Raw genomic sequence first — 13,179 nt, 5'->3', positions numbered from 1 at the left:
GAACTCACTACCTTATAATCCTATTGAGACAGTCCCACTTACCTCTACCTGATTTGCTGCCATATGGAATGAAGACTTAGGGTTGCCAAATCATCCAGTTTCCAAAAGAAGCTGAACATCTCAATTTGCAAGTGACATTTTACAGTCTGAATATATTTGCAACTAATTTAAATGAAAAATAAAATACATTTTGGGAAAAATAAAATACATCTTGCAGATCATATCTACTTCACAGGCTGTTTTGACCTTTCAGGGATTGGTAAACTTTTTCTGGAAAGGGTCAAATAGCAAATATTTTAGGCTTTGTAGGCCACTACCAGTCTCTGTCCCATATTCCTGTTTATTTTTATACCATTAAAAAATGTAAAAAGACAGTAAAAATAGACCTTGGGTTTGGCCCTCAGTGTGGTAATTTACTAATCTTGGTTAACAGAAACCATTAGCCTTGAGATTCAACAATGAGTACCTTGGAAGGAGACAGCAAGCCACTTCCATCTCTGACCTCTATCTCTCAGTTATTTATTTATCTTTTTTGGAGTCTCGCTTTGCCACCCAGGCTATAGTACAATGGCACGACCTTGGCTCACTGCAACCTCTGCCTCCTGGGTTTGAGGATTCTCCTGACTCAGCCTCCTGAGTAGCTGGGATTACAGGCGCCCACTACTACACCCAGGTAATTTTTGGATTTTTAGTGGAGATGGGGTTTCACCATGTTGGCCAGGCTGGTCTTGAACTCCTGACCTCAGGTGATCCGCCTGCCTTGGCCTCCCAAAGTGCTGGGATTACAGGTGTGAGCCACCGCGCCTGGCCTTCTCTAACAATTTTTTTTTTAAACTTATGCTGGGATAAGTATAATATATAGATTCACTGCAGTGGGTCATTTTGTAATGCAGTGCTTTTTCTTTCTGGCAAATAAACAATATCCAGAAGCATATCCTGAAAGGGAGTTTATGCATAATATTGCGATGTCATCCCACCATCTGTCACATTTTAACTGCTCTTAACAGATGATACCATATCAACTGAAAAATGTTTTCTAGATACTTCAGTCATGGCTCTCAAAAAACAGTATTATCAGATTTACAATTTAGACTTTTCTGCTCAAGAATTATTAGGGTGGTTCTTGCTTCTTGGCTGGCAGCTATACTCATTTCCTTTTTTAACCCTTTAAAGAGAATCATGTTTCTGTTTTTCTTTAGAGACAGGATCTCATTCTATTGCCCAGGTTGGAGTGCAGTGGGGCAATTACAGCTCACTGTGGCCTCAAACTCCTAGGCTCAGGTGATGCTCCTGCCTTAGCCTCCTGTTAGCTGGGACTACAAGTGCGCGCCACCATAACTGGCTAATTTTTTTTTTTTTCATAGAGATGGGGTCTCGCTATGTTGCCCAGGCTGGTCTCGAACTGCTGGCCTCAAGGCATCCTCCCACCTGGCCCTCACAAAGCACTGGGAATTATAGGTGTGAGCCACTGTGCATGTCTGAAAATCATGTTTGATAAAGTAAAGAACAACAGCATATATTTCTGAGACAGGCCAAGAACTGTATAATCCCACTAGATTAATGATGTGGTAAACATCAGGAGAAAAGTCTTACCCAATTCGTCCTTACAGAGTGCTTTGGTCCTGGTCTGACCTCAGAACAGACATTTCACAGATTTGATCTGGCCTTGGACAATTGTGAAACTTACCAGGAGACTGTAAAAACTTTTTTAGAATCCCTTAAGAATAGGACAGATATTATTTGAGATTTAAAAAAAAAACAACACATAAAAGAGGTTGATAAGATGCCTTTTAAACTTCACAATTCATTGAAAAGACACTGGGATTATCATTTATAGCATGATTTACTGAATCAAATTTGGTCCTGGATAACTTGTAATATGATTCTAGGTCTACCCAAGTTGTCCTAAATCTTCAAATCAGTAACAAAACCAACCCAAGACTAAGGATTACCTTGAGCTTAGCTAGACTCATGCTCCTGGGCTGCTGCTTTTTTTCTTTCTTTTTATTTATTTATTTATTTATTTTATTATACTTTAAGTTTTAGGGTACATGTGCACATTGTGCAGGTTAGTTACAAAGGGATCTAGAACTGGAAATACCATTTGACCCAGCCATCCCATTACTGGGTATATACCCAAATGACTATAAATCATGCTGCTATAAAGACACATGCACATGTATGTTTATTGCGGCATTATTCACAATAGCAAAGACTTGGAACCAACCCAAATGTCCAACAATGATAGACTGGATTAAGAAAATGTGGCACATATACACTATGGAATACTATGCAGCCATAAAAAATGATGAGTTCATGTCCTCTGTAGGGACATGGATGAAATTGGAAATCATCATTCTCAGTAAACTATCGCAAGAACAAAAAACCAAACACCGCATATTCTCACTCATAGGTGGGAACTGAACAATGAGATCACATGGACACAGGAAGGGGAACATCACACTCTGGGGACTGTTGTGGGGTGGGGGGAGGGGGGAGGGATAGCATCGGGAGATATACCTAATGCTGGATGACGAGTTAGTGGGTGCAGCGCACCAGCATGGCACATGTATACATATGTAACTAACCTGCACAATGTGCACATGTACCCTAAAATTTTTTATTTATTTAAAAGACAGGGTCTCACTATGCTGCCCAGGCTGGCCTCGAACTTCTGGGCTCAAGCAATCCTCCCACCTCTACCTCCTCTGTAGCTGGGTGATATGGTTTGGCTGTGTCCCCACCCAAACCTCATCTTGAATTGTAGTTCCTATAATCCCCACTTATCATGAGAGGGACCCGGTGAAAGGTCATTGAATCATGGGTCAGTTACCCCCATGCTGCTGTTCTCGGGATAGTGGGTGAGTTCTCACAAGATCTGATGGTTTTACAAGGGGCTTTCCCCTCTTTTGCTTGGCACTTCTCCTTGCTGCTGTCACGTGAAGGACATGTTTGCTTCCCCCTCCGCCGTGACTGTGTTTCCTGAGACCTCCCCTGCCATGCTGAACTGTGAGTCAATTAAACCTCTTTCCTTTATAAATTACCCAGACTGGGGTATGTCTTTATTAGCAGCGTGAGAACGGACTAATACACTGGGACTACTGGCACAGGCTACCATGCCTGGCTTCCTGCCTTCTTAACTAGTATCTCGAACTTCAGGTGAGAATAAACTCAAATACCGCTCTTAAAGATTAACAACAGTGATGGACAGGAGCAGGTAAGTCAGCTGTTTAACAGAGAGCCAGTGGTTAAACACAGCCAGCATTAAAGATGAAGTTATGTAAAGGATGATGAACTGTATATTAAAAACAAAGACACCAAATACTGAAGAGTGATCACTCCCTAAGTACTTCACTACATTTTACCGTTCCCTGTGCTGTTGAGTTTTATTATCTACCGCATCTTTATGGTGGAGGTACTACATAATGGTGTGCTGCCGAGCATCTCTTCCCCTTCTCTACTGGCATCGCACTGGTAACCTCAAATTGGCTATGCCGGCAGTACTTACACCATGCAAGTAGGCAAACACTGTAAGTCAGCTTCCCTCTTCCAGACAGCCAGCTATTAAACACTTAGCAGCACACTGCTGGCTAAAGAAGATGCTACAGCCTCTGGTTAGCTCATGTATAGACCCCCATCTCACTCACTCTCGTGCTAGCCCTATAGAGAACTAAATTCTTAAAAGTTAACTAAATATTAAACAGCATCTTTCAGAGATCATTAGAAATGGTTTCTTTTTTGAACACACATACCTCCTTTCTAAACAAGTATCTTTTATAATAATGGCAAATTGGGCCTGAGAAGTTTTGGAATTCCCACGATTAGTTTTAGAAAAATCGGTTATTTTTATTTTTTGTCCTCTGTCTCTTACATCAAATACTTTCTCTTGTCAGAAGAGCTGTTGCCTAAGGCAACATAAACTGGCCTCATGAACAAAGATAGGCCAATTTGCTCCCCACCAACCTCCAGGAAGTGATTAAGTAGGCCCAGAGCAACTCCATGCAATACAAAGGCCAGATTCACTAACAAATGGTTTGGATGCCATTTGGGTCATTTCAGACATATGGAGTATTTCACTCGAGTTACTTAAAAGAATATCAAAATTGGACAATGTAAAAAAAATAAGCATGTGTGTAAAGGGCATTACATACATTTTGATTTTATTTCTTTAGATGTGGAGTGCCTGCAAATTATCTAAATAGCCAAGCTGAACTATAAAAAGATATATACATGGGATATGTCATTTTTAACCTACTCTTTTTTAGATAGCTGAAAAAAACCCTAAAGTTCTATATAGCTGGTGATGTGTGCTATACAAAGACAACTACAATCATCCACTGTTTAACAACAGTGTCAAGAATAGACTACATATATCATGGTGGTCCTATGAGATTATAATGGAACTGAAAAATTCCTACCACTTAGTGACATCGTAGCTGCGGCAATGTCTTAGTGCAACACATGACTCATGTGTTTGTGGTGATGATGGTGTAAACAAACCTACTGCACTGCCAGCTGAATAAAAGTGTGGCAATACAAGTATGTATAGTACGTAATACTTGACAATGATAATGACGATGTTACTGGTTTATGTATTTTCCATGTTTTTAGAGTGTACTCCTTTCACTTATTAAAAGAAGTTCGGCCGAGTGCAGTGGCTCATGCCTGTAATCCCCGCACTTTGGGAGGCCAAGGTGGGCGGATCATCTGAGGTCAGGAGTTCGAGACCAGCCTGACCAACATGGAGAAACCCCATCTCTACTAAAAATATAAAATTAGCTGAGCATGGTGGTGCATGCCTGTAATCCCAGCTACTCAGGAGGCTGAGACAGAATCGTTTGAACCCAGGGGTCGGAGGTTGCAGTGAGCTGAGATCGTGCCATTGCACTCCAGCCTGGGCGACAGAGCGAAACTCCATCTCAAGGAAAACAAAAACAAAACAAAACAAAAAGCTCACTGTAAAACAGCCCCAGGCAGGTCCTTCGGGAGGTTTTCCAGAAGAAATTCTTTTCATAGGAGATGGCAGCTCCATGCATGTTGTTGCTCCTGAAGACCTTCCTGTGGGACAGATTGTGGAGGTGGAAACAGTGATATTGGTGATCCTGACCCCGTGTAGGCCTAAGCCAATGTGTGTGTTTGCCTTGGTTTTTAACAAAAAGTTTTTAATTTTTTTTTTTTTTTAGTCAGGGTTTCACTCTGTCATTCATGCTGGAGTCAGTGGCATGATCTCACTCAATGCAACTTCTGACTTCCAGGATCAAGCGATCCTCCCACCTCAGCCTCCCGAGTAGCTGGGACTACAGGTACGTACCACCACACCCAGCTAATTTTTATATTTCTTTGTATAGGCAGGGTTTCATCATGTTGCCCAGGCTGGTCTCGAATTCCTGGGCTCAAGAGATCCGCCTGCCTCGGCCTCCCAAAGTGTTGGGATTACAAGTGTAAGCCACCACACACAGATAATTTTTTTTTTTTTTTGAGATGGAGTTTCGCTCTTGTTGCCGACTGGAGTGCAGTGGTGTGATCTCGGCCCACGCAACCTCCGCATCCCAGGTTCAAGCGATTCTCCTGCCTCAGCCTTCCCGAGTAGCTGGAATTATAGGCCCCCGCCACCATGCCTGGCTAATTTTTTCTTTTTTTTTAGTAGAGATGGAGTTTCACCAGGTTGGCCAGGCTGGTTTCGAATCCCTGACCTCAGGTGATCCATCTGCCTTGGCCTCCCAAAGTGCTGAGATTACAGGCGTGAGCCACCACACCTGGCCTCAAAAATTTTTAAATTTATTATTTTTAATATTTTTTATTAATAAAAATTTTTGTACAGCTGTACATTTTAAACTAAATGTTTTACAAGAGTCAAAACATTTAAAAAATTTAAATTTATAAAGTAAAAAATTGTAGTAAGCTAAGGTTATTACAGGAAAAAAGTTTTATAAATTTAGTGTAGCCCAAGTGTACAGTGTTTACAAAGTCTAGAGCAGTGTGTAGTCATGTCCTAGGACTTCACATTCACCCACCACTCACTCACTCAGAGAAACTGTTTTTTTTTTTTTTTTTGAGATGGAGTCTCACTCTGTCGCCCAGGCTGGAGTGCAGTTGTGCAATCTAGGCTCACTGCAACCTCTGCCTCCCGGGTTCAAGCGAGGTGTGCCACTTTTATCTTTTATACTGTATTTTTTTTTTTGAGACAGAGTCTCGCTTTGTTGCCCAGGATGGAGTGCAGTGGTGCAATCTCGGCTCACTGCAACCTCTGCCTCCTGGGTTCAAGCAATTCTCGTACCTCAGCTTACCTGAGTAGCTGGGACTACAGGTGCGCGCCACCACACCTGGCTAACTTTTTTTATTTTTAGTAGAGACAGGGTTTTGCTATGTTGGCCTGGCTGGTCTCGAAGTCCTGACCTCAGGTCATGCACCTGCCTTGGCCTCCCAAAGTGCTGGGATTACAGGGCAGTCCTATACTGTGTTTTTACTATATTTTTTCTATGTTTAGATATGCAAATACTTACCATTGTGTTACAATTGCCTACAGTCTCCAGTACCATAATATGCTGTATAGGCTTGCAGCCTAGGAGCAATAGGCTATACCATCTACTCTAGGTGTGTAGTAGGCTATACCATCTAGCTTTATGTAAGTACACTTTGTAATGTTAGCACAATGACGAAATGGCTTAATGATGCATTCCTTAAAACATATCCCCATTGATAAGTAACACATGACTGTATATCATCTTATAAAAAGTGCATAAATCAGGACAAATGGCCATGCACTTGTTCTTTCCAATAGAAAGTTATCAAAAACTCAAAAGAAAAAAGTAGTTTTCACGTCTGAGGAATTACTACTTAACTAAATTTGAGGAATACCAACTTTCTGTATTTTTTTCTGTGGGAAATTTGCAAAGATAATGCAGAATACTGAGTTCAGTCACTGTTGGGAAATAGGAGAGCAGCCATTAGGATTTTTAAAGGTTATTTCCAAGCATTTAGGTGTGTGTATATGTATGATGGATCCTTCAAATACACTTTTTTTTTTTTGAGACAGAGTCTTGCTCTGTTGCCCAGGCTAAAGTACAGTGGCACAATCTCAGCTCACTGCAACCTCCACCTCCTGGGTTCAAGCAATTCTCCTGCCTCAGTCTCTCAAGTAGTTGAAATTACTTTTTGTATTTTTAAGAGAGACGGGGTTTTGCCACGTTGGCCAGGCTGGTCTTGAACTCCTGAGCTCAAGTGACTGCTCCTGAGCTCAAGTGAAGCTGCCTGCCTCGGCTTCCCAAAGCGCTGGGATTACAGGTGCGAGCCACCATGCCCAGCCCAAATACACCCTTAATAGTTAATATTAATATTTAAACAAAACTAAAGCATTATCACGTCATGGTTTTGATCTTAAAAAAAAATCATTTGTAAATCTGCCTGGACTGAGATGGATGGATTTTTATTGTCCTACTTTGATGAGCACTGGGGGGATATGGTTATCATCCTGCTTTTGATCTACCAAAAGGGGTGAAGAACATCTGCATTTTACACTTTATTTAACATTAATAAAATGATAAACACAGTTACAAGCAAACGACAATTCAGTACACTTAGTTAGAGAATAGTTTAAAATTTACATATTCACAAGCTTGTACATCCTTCACCACCATGGAATATTTTAGTCTATGTAGTCAAAGTCTTCTGGAATTCCAAAAGTTCTATCAATTTTATTTTCTTCAAACCCAAATTTTCTTTTGGCCCAAGATTTTATTGCGAATATGTTATCTATAAAGAAAATTGAGAAATAATTTTGAGAAAAAAACAATCATAAAACATTTCAAGTATAATTATCTTCATTGTTCTTTTACTTCCTTCTATTAACTTTCAGATATATCAAAATAAGGAGTTTTCTGTATTTTTAAGAGTAATGGCAACTAATTAAAAAGTACTTAAGGCCAGGTGCGGTGGCTCATGCCTGTAATTCCAGCACTTTGGGAGGCCGAGGCAGGGTGATCATGAGGTCAGGAGTTTGAGACCAGCCTGGCCAATATGGTGAAACCCATCTCTACTAAAAATACAAAAATTAGCCGGGCATGGTTGGTGGCGGGCACCTGTAATCCCAGCTACTCGGGAGGCTGAGGCAGGAGAATCGTTTGAACCTGGGAGGCGGAGGTTGTGGTGAGCCGAGATCACACCATTGCACTCCAGCCTGGGCAACAGGAGTGACACTCCGTATCAAAAAGAAAAAAGTATTTAAATACTATTTTGAACAAGTTAATAGATCTCATATTTAAAAATTCTGTAAGCTGCTTGCTGCTAAATACCAGACTTAAGAATAATAGAAAAACAGGGACAGGTTAATGGTGTCTCTTCTACATTTCCACAGCAGAGGCCAGGACTGTTGCCTCAGGAATTAAAGTTGCTCCTATTCCCAAAGGGAACACATTCTCTCCAGACCCTTCTTCCTGTCCTACAGACAGTAATGGCTTCCAGACAATCAGGCCAGTACTAGGGAGAGGGGGTGGGGAGCAGGGAAAGGGGTTCTCTTAAGACTAAGAACAGAAATGTCCTCAGCATCTCCTGGGGGGATTTAAAATGCATTAACGACTGAAAAAAAGTGGTATGTCTACTTCAAGGGATTTATCCCAAGGAAATAAAACAAACTGTGTACAAGGACTTTTGGTCAAGGGTCTTTATCCCAGTGCCATAATAGAAAAAATAAAAGCAATCTAAATGTCTACTCATCAGGAAGCTAGTGAGGGAGGCAGGACCGTGCCAGTGTGCTCACAGTGGCTGCACTGGGGAGGGTGGGAGGAACAGTGGATTTTTTTTCCTTTTTTTTTTTTTCCCCTTGAGACAGGATCTTGCTTTGTCTCCCAGGCTGGAGGGCAGTGAGTGGTGCAATCTCAGCTCACTGCAGTCTCCACCTTCTAGGTTCAGGCAACCCTCCAACCTCAGCCCCACGAGTAGCAGAGACAACAGGCGTGCACCACCATACCCGGCAACTTTTGTATTTTTTGTAGGGATGAGGTTTCACCATGTTGCCCAGGCTGGTCTTGAACTCCAAGCCCAAGCAATCCACCCACCTCGGCCTCCCAAAATGCTGGGATTACAAGTGTGAGCCACCGTGTCCAGCCTTTCTTTTCTTAATTTCATACATTTCTTTAAGGTACATACACAACCTTTATGATGAAAATGTATTACACTCACAGAAAAAATAATGGTATAAGATTTTATAGCTTGTCAGAGTATTCTGTAAAATGTTAAACACTCTATTAGTAGTGATAATGAAGTAAAGGGTTAGAATAGGTTCTTCTGGAATGTTATGGGCTGAATCATTTCCCCCCAAATTTGTATGTTGAAGTCCTAGCCCCTACTACCTCAGAATGTGACTATATTGAAACAGATCTTTAAAGAGGTGATCAAGTTAAAATGAGGTCATTGGGGTGGGCCCTAATCCAGTAGGATTGGTGTCTTTATAAGAAAAGGATCACGAGGTCAAGAGATTGAGACCATCCTGGCCAACATAGTAAAATCCTGTCTCTACTAGCGATACAAAAAGATAAGCCGGACATGGTGGCGTGCGCCTGTAGTCCCAGCTATTCCAGAGGCTGAGGCAGGGGAATCGCTTGAACCCGGGAGGCAGAGGGTGAAGTGAGCAGAGATCGCGCCACTACACTCCAGCCTGGCGACAAAGCAAGACTCCATCTCAAAAAAAAAAAAAAAAAAAAAGAAGAAAAGGATTGGCTGGTTGCAGTGGCTCACGCCTGTAATGCCAGCACTTTGTGGGGCCGAGGCAGGCAGATTGCCTGAGGTCAGGAGTTCGAGAGACCAGTCTGGCCAATATGGTGAAACCCCGTCTCTACTAAAAATACAAAAAAAATTAGCCGGGCATGGTGGTGTGCGCCTATAATCCCAGCTACTCGGGAGGCTGAGGCAGGGAAATTGCTTGAACCAGGGAGGTGGAGGTTGCGATGAGCTGAGATTGCACCACTGCACTCCAGCCTGGGCGACACAGCAAGACTCCATTTCAAAAAAAAAAAAGGAAATTTGGACACATTGAGAGACACAGGAAAAACTGTGAGAGGACACAGGGAGAAGGAAGACCTACAGAAGAAACCAAACCTGCCAACATCTTGATCTTGAAATTTGATCCTCCGGGATGGTGAGAAAAATTTCTGTTGTTTAAGCCACCCTATCTGTGATGTTTTGTTGCGGCATCTCTAGCAAACTAATACATGGAGTTTCATCACTTTTTAAAATATTTTTTCTATGGAAGTTTATTTCCAAGTATCAAATATTGATAAACACCTTTCTGGAATGAATTTTATGGAGAATACTACTGCATCAAATAGAATAATGTTAACAAAATTAACTTCTTTCAATCAAAGTGTTATGGAATGTCAACAGATATTAAAATGATCTTTACTCTTTGTAACAATCTAAAATGAATCTTTACTTTTCCTAACAACCTAAGAGAGGATGTTAAAATAACACCATAAGATATTCTAGGATAATTTTTACCAGTCTCTGCCCAACCAGTACATTCTTGCTAATCACATCCAAATGTTATGTCTGCTGCTACATAAGACAAGTATCAGGTGCACTGCAGGTATTACAGAATGTGAAAAACCTATGCCTTCAGGTTGACATAAGAGTGAAAAAAAATAATTTATTACTAAACAATTACAAAGTGATAGGTGTCTCAGAGAGAAAAGGCCAAGTCTTATGTGTATAGCTTACAGGATAGGCTTCATGAATACAGAAAGATTTCTAGGAAATGAGAGAACAGATACAACAATGTAGGAAGCTTGCAGGGAACAAACTTCAAACCTGGATCAGAAATGAGAATGAGGCACCAGGCTAAGATTATTGAACAGCCTCTATAGGAAGGATTTCCTGATTCATAGGAGGATAAGAAACCATTTCATTATAAACATTTAAAGGTTAAAAGCAAGAAAAAGAACAAATAAAAACCTCTCCACAACAATGCCTAATGGACCAATTCAAAGAAGACTCTGATTAAACATTTCTTTGAGCCACTGGATGTCGGCCTTCAAGATAAAATGTCACTGAGAATCTTGATAGTTCATTCTCTGTCAAATAATTTCCCTATTTAATGTAGAAATTTTTATAAATGGATATAGAATAATTTTTTTATTTTAAAGAAACAACCTTAAGACTGGCAGAATTTCTGTTTGATTTATATGGTGACACAGCAAAGATACCTATAGGAATAGGATGGGCAATATCATTTGCAATGAATCTAGGTTGGGCCCTCATAACACCTGTCCCTCTTCACTCATTAAGATTCCTCTCATATGTGTTTACAAAAACCTCACCATCTTAATTATTAAGCAAGGTTCATATGATATAATTGAAGTCACACTTAAAGTGTATTTAATATCATAAAACATTTAGATGTGGCATTTCTATACTTAGACTCTGAGGTAATCTCTCATCCTATAGAACTGAGATACTGAATTGTTGAACAGTATATATTCTCAATTCTAGCTACATTTTTAAGGACTTTTTATTTTCTTGAGACAGTGTCTCACTCTTGCTCAGGCTGGAGTGCAGTGGCACCATCTCAGCTCACTGCAACCTCCGCCTCCTGGGTTCAAGCAATTCTCCTACCTTAGCCTCCTGAGTAGCTGGTATTACAGGTGTGCGCCACCATGCCTGGCTAATTTTTGTATTTTTAGTAGAAACAGTGTTTCATCATGTTGGCCAGGCTGGTCTCGAACTCCTGACCTCAAGTGATCCTCCTGCCTTGGCCTCCCAAAGTGCTGGGATTACAGGCATGAGCCACCATGCCCGGCCAGGACTTTTTAAGTAAAAATAAAGCAAACTTTCTTTCTATATGATAATTTTAATATGAATATTAAAACAAACTTTAAAAGCTATATGATAAGTAAGACTGCAATTTCATTAAAAAACAAACTAAAGGCCAATTATATTGATTTTACCAATCTACCTAATTCTAAAATAGACTAGGAAAAAAATAATTCTTATTACTGTTTTCTTTTTGTTTGTTGTGAAGGTGGTGGTTTTCTGAGGTGTGATGCTTTCTCTCTTATCTCTGTCTTTTCATAACACATGTTTAAGCTGGAAGGAGTAAGTTGTAACTTTAAATGGAAATATGGTTCTTAACAGCTGTTTCTGCTGTTCTAAAAATATCTTTCTTCCTCATGGTTTTAAAAGTCCCAGGTTCTTCTGCAGCTAATAGGATAGGAAAAAAAAAAAAGCCATTCCAAATATTTTTCCAATTATAATTTTGGAAGTTTATGATCAATTGGAAAACATGAACTTTTTTAAGAGAAGAAAAGGAAAAGGGGAGTATTTATCTACGTGTCCAACATGGTGCTGAAGGGCTTACAAACTGTCTTATTTAATCCTCCCAAAATGGGAGGTAGGTATTATTTATCCACATTGAACAGATGAGGAAGTAGGCTGAGAGAGGGTCAAGAGGTCACACAGCAAGTAAGGAGAACAGCTTGGATTCTCTTCAAAGCCACGTTCCTCCCACTACACACACATGCTGCCTGTGCCTACTGTGTGCTGAGCCTCTGTGTTGAAAATACTGGGGGAAATCACCCTGGATTCGTATCTTATTTTTAACCTAAAAATCCACATTTATTTATACTTTGTGGGACACTTACTTCATGTCAGTTTGCTGTTTCACCCTCTGTTCTTATCACTAAAGCATTACCTTACTTAAGAAATAACTTTGTAATAAATAAAACTGCAATTTCAGAAAAAAAAATCCGAAAGGCCAATTATATTGATTTTACCAGTCTATTTAATTCTAAAATAGAGTAGGAAAAAAAATTATTATATTTTTTGTGTGAAACAGAGGCCTGGACAGGGAGTCAGAGAAACTTGGCTCCAGCGTCTGTTCTTCCAGTGACTAATCGCCTTTGACTAAACATAGTCATTTTAAGTCCAGCCAGAAAAGTTGGATTATAATTTCTGTTCTGCTGTCTGACACATGTGTGGCCTTGGACTCCTGAGGGTCTTAGTTTTGTCTCCTAAATTAGGGATAATAATCATATCTACCTCACAAGATTATCATGGAGATAAAATGAGAATGAACCATAGACATTACAATAACTGGCAAATAGTCCTCAACAAACCTTAGCTATTATTATTATTATTATTATTAGCAAGATGATAAATCTTTAAGATTTCATTATCTTAAAAGTGTATCTT

At 40.2% G+C, this 13,179-nt stretch overlaps 1 protein-coding gene across 1 annotated transcript in view; it reads right to left on the bottom strand.

The window, feature by feature from the left end:
- Positions 1 to 7,410: 7,410 nt before the first annotated feature.
- Positions 7,411 to 13,179, bottom strand: part of MND1 (meiotic nuclear divisions 1) — a 70,485-nt gene continuing 64,716 nt past the window's right edge. Inside the window, exon 8 of the mRNA XM_003822592.5 lies at positions 7,411 to 7,752. Coding sequence (XP_003822640.1) covers positions 7,646 to 7,752 — 107 coding nt within the window. The 3' untranslated portion in view covers positions 7,411 to 7,645. The remainder of the gene's footprint in view (positions 7,753 to 13,179) is intronic.

Source organism: Pan paniscus, chromosome 3 (genome assembly GCF_029289425.2).
Source record: "Pan paniscus chromosome 3, NHGRI_mPanPan1-v2.0_pri, whole genome shotgun sequence".
NCBI classification, from domain to species: Eukaryota; Metazoa; Chordata; class Mammalia; order Primates; family Hominidae; genus Pan; species Pan paniscus.
The sequence above is the reverse complement of the archived record's forward strand: the minus strand, read 5'-3'. Positions and strand labels throughout refer to the sequence as shown.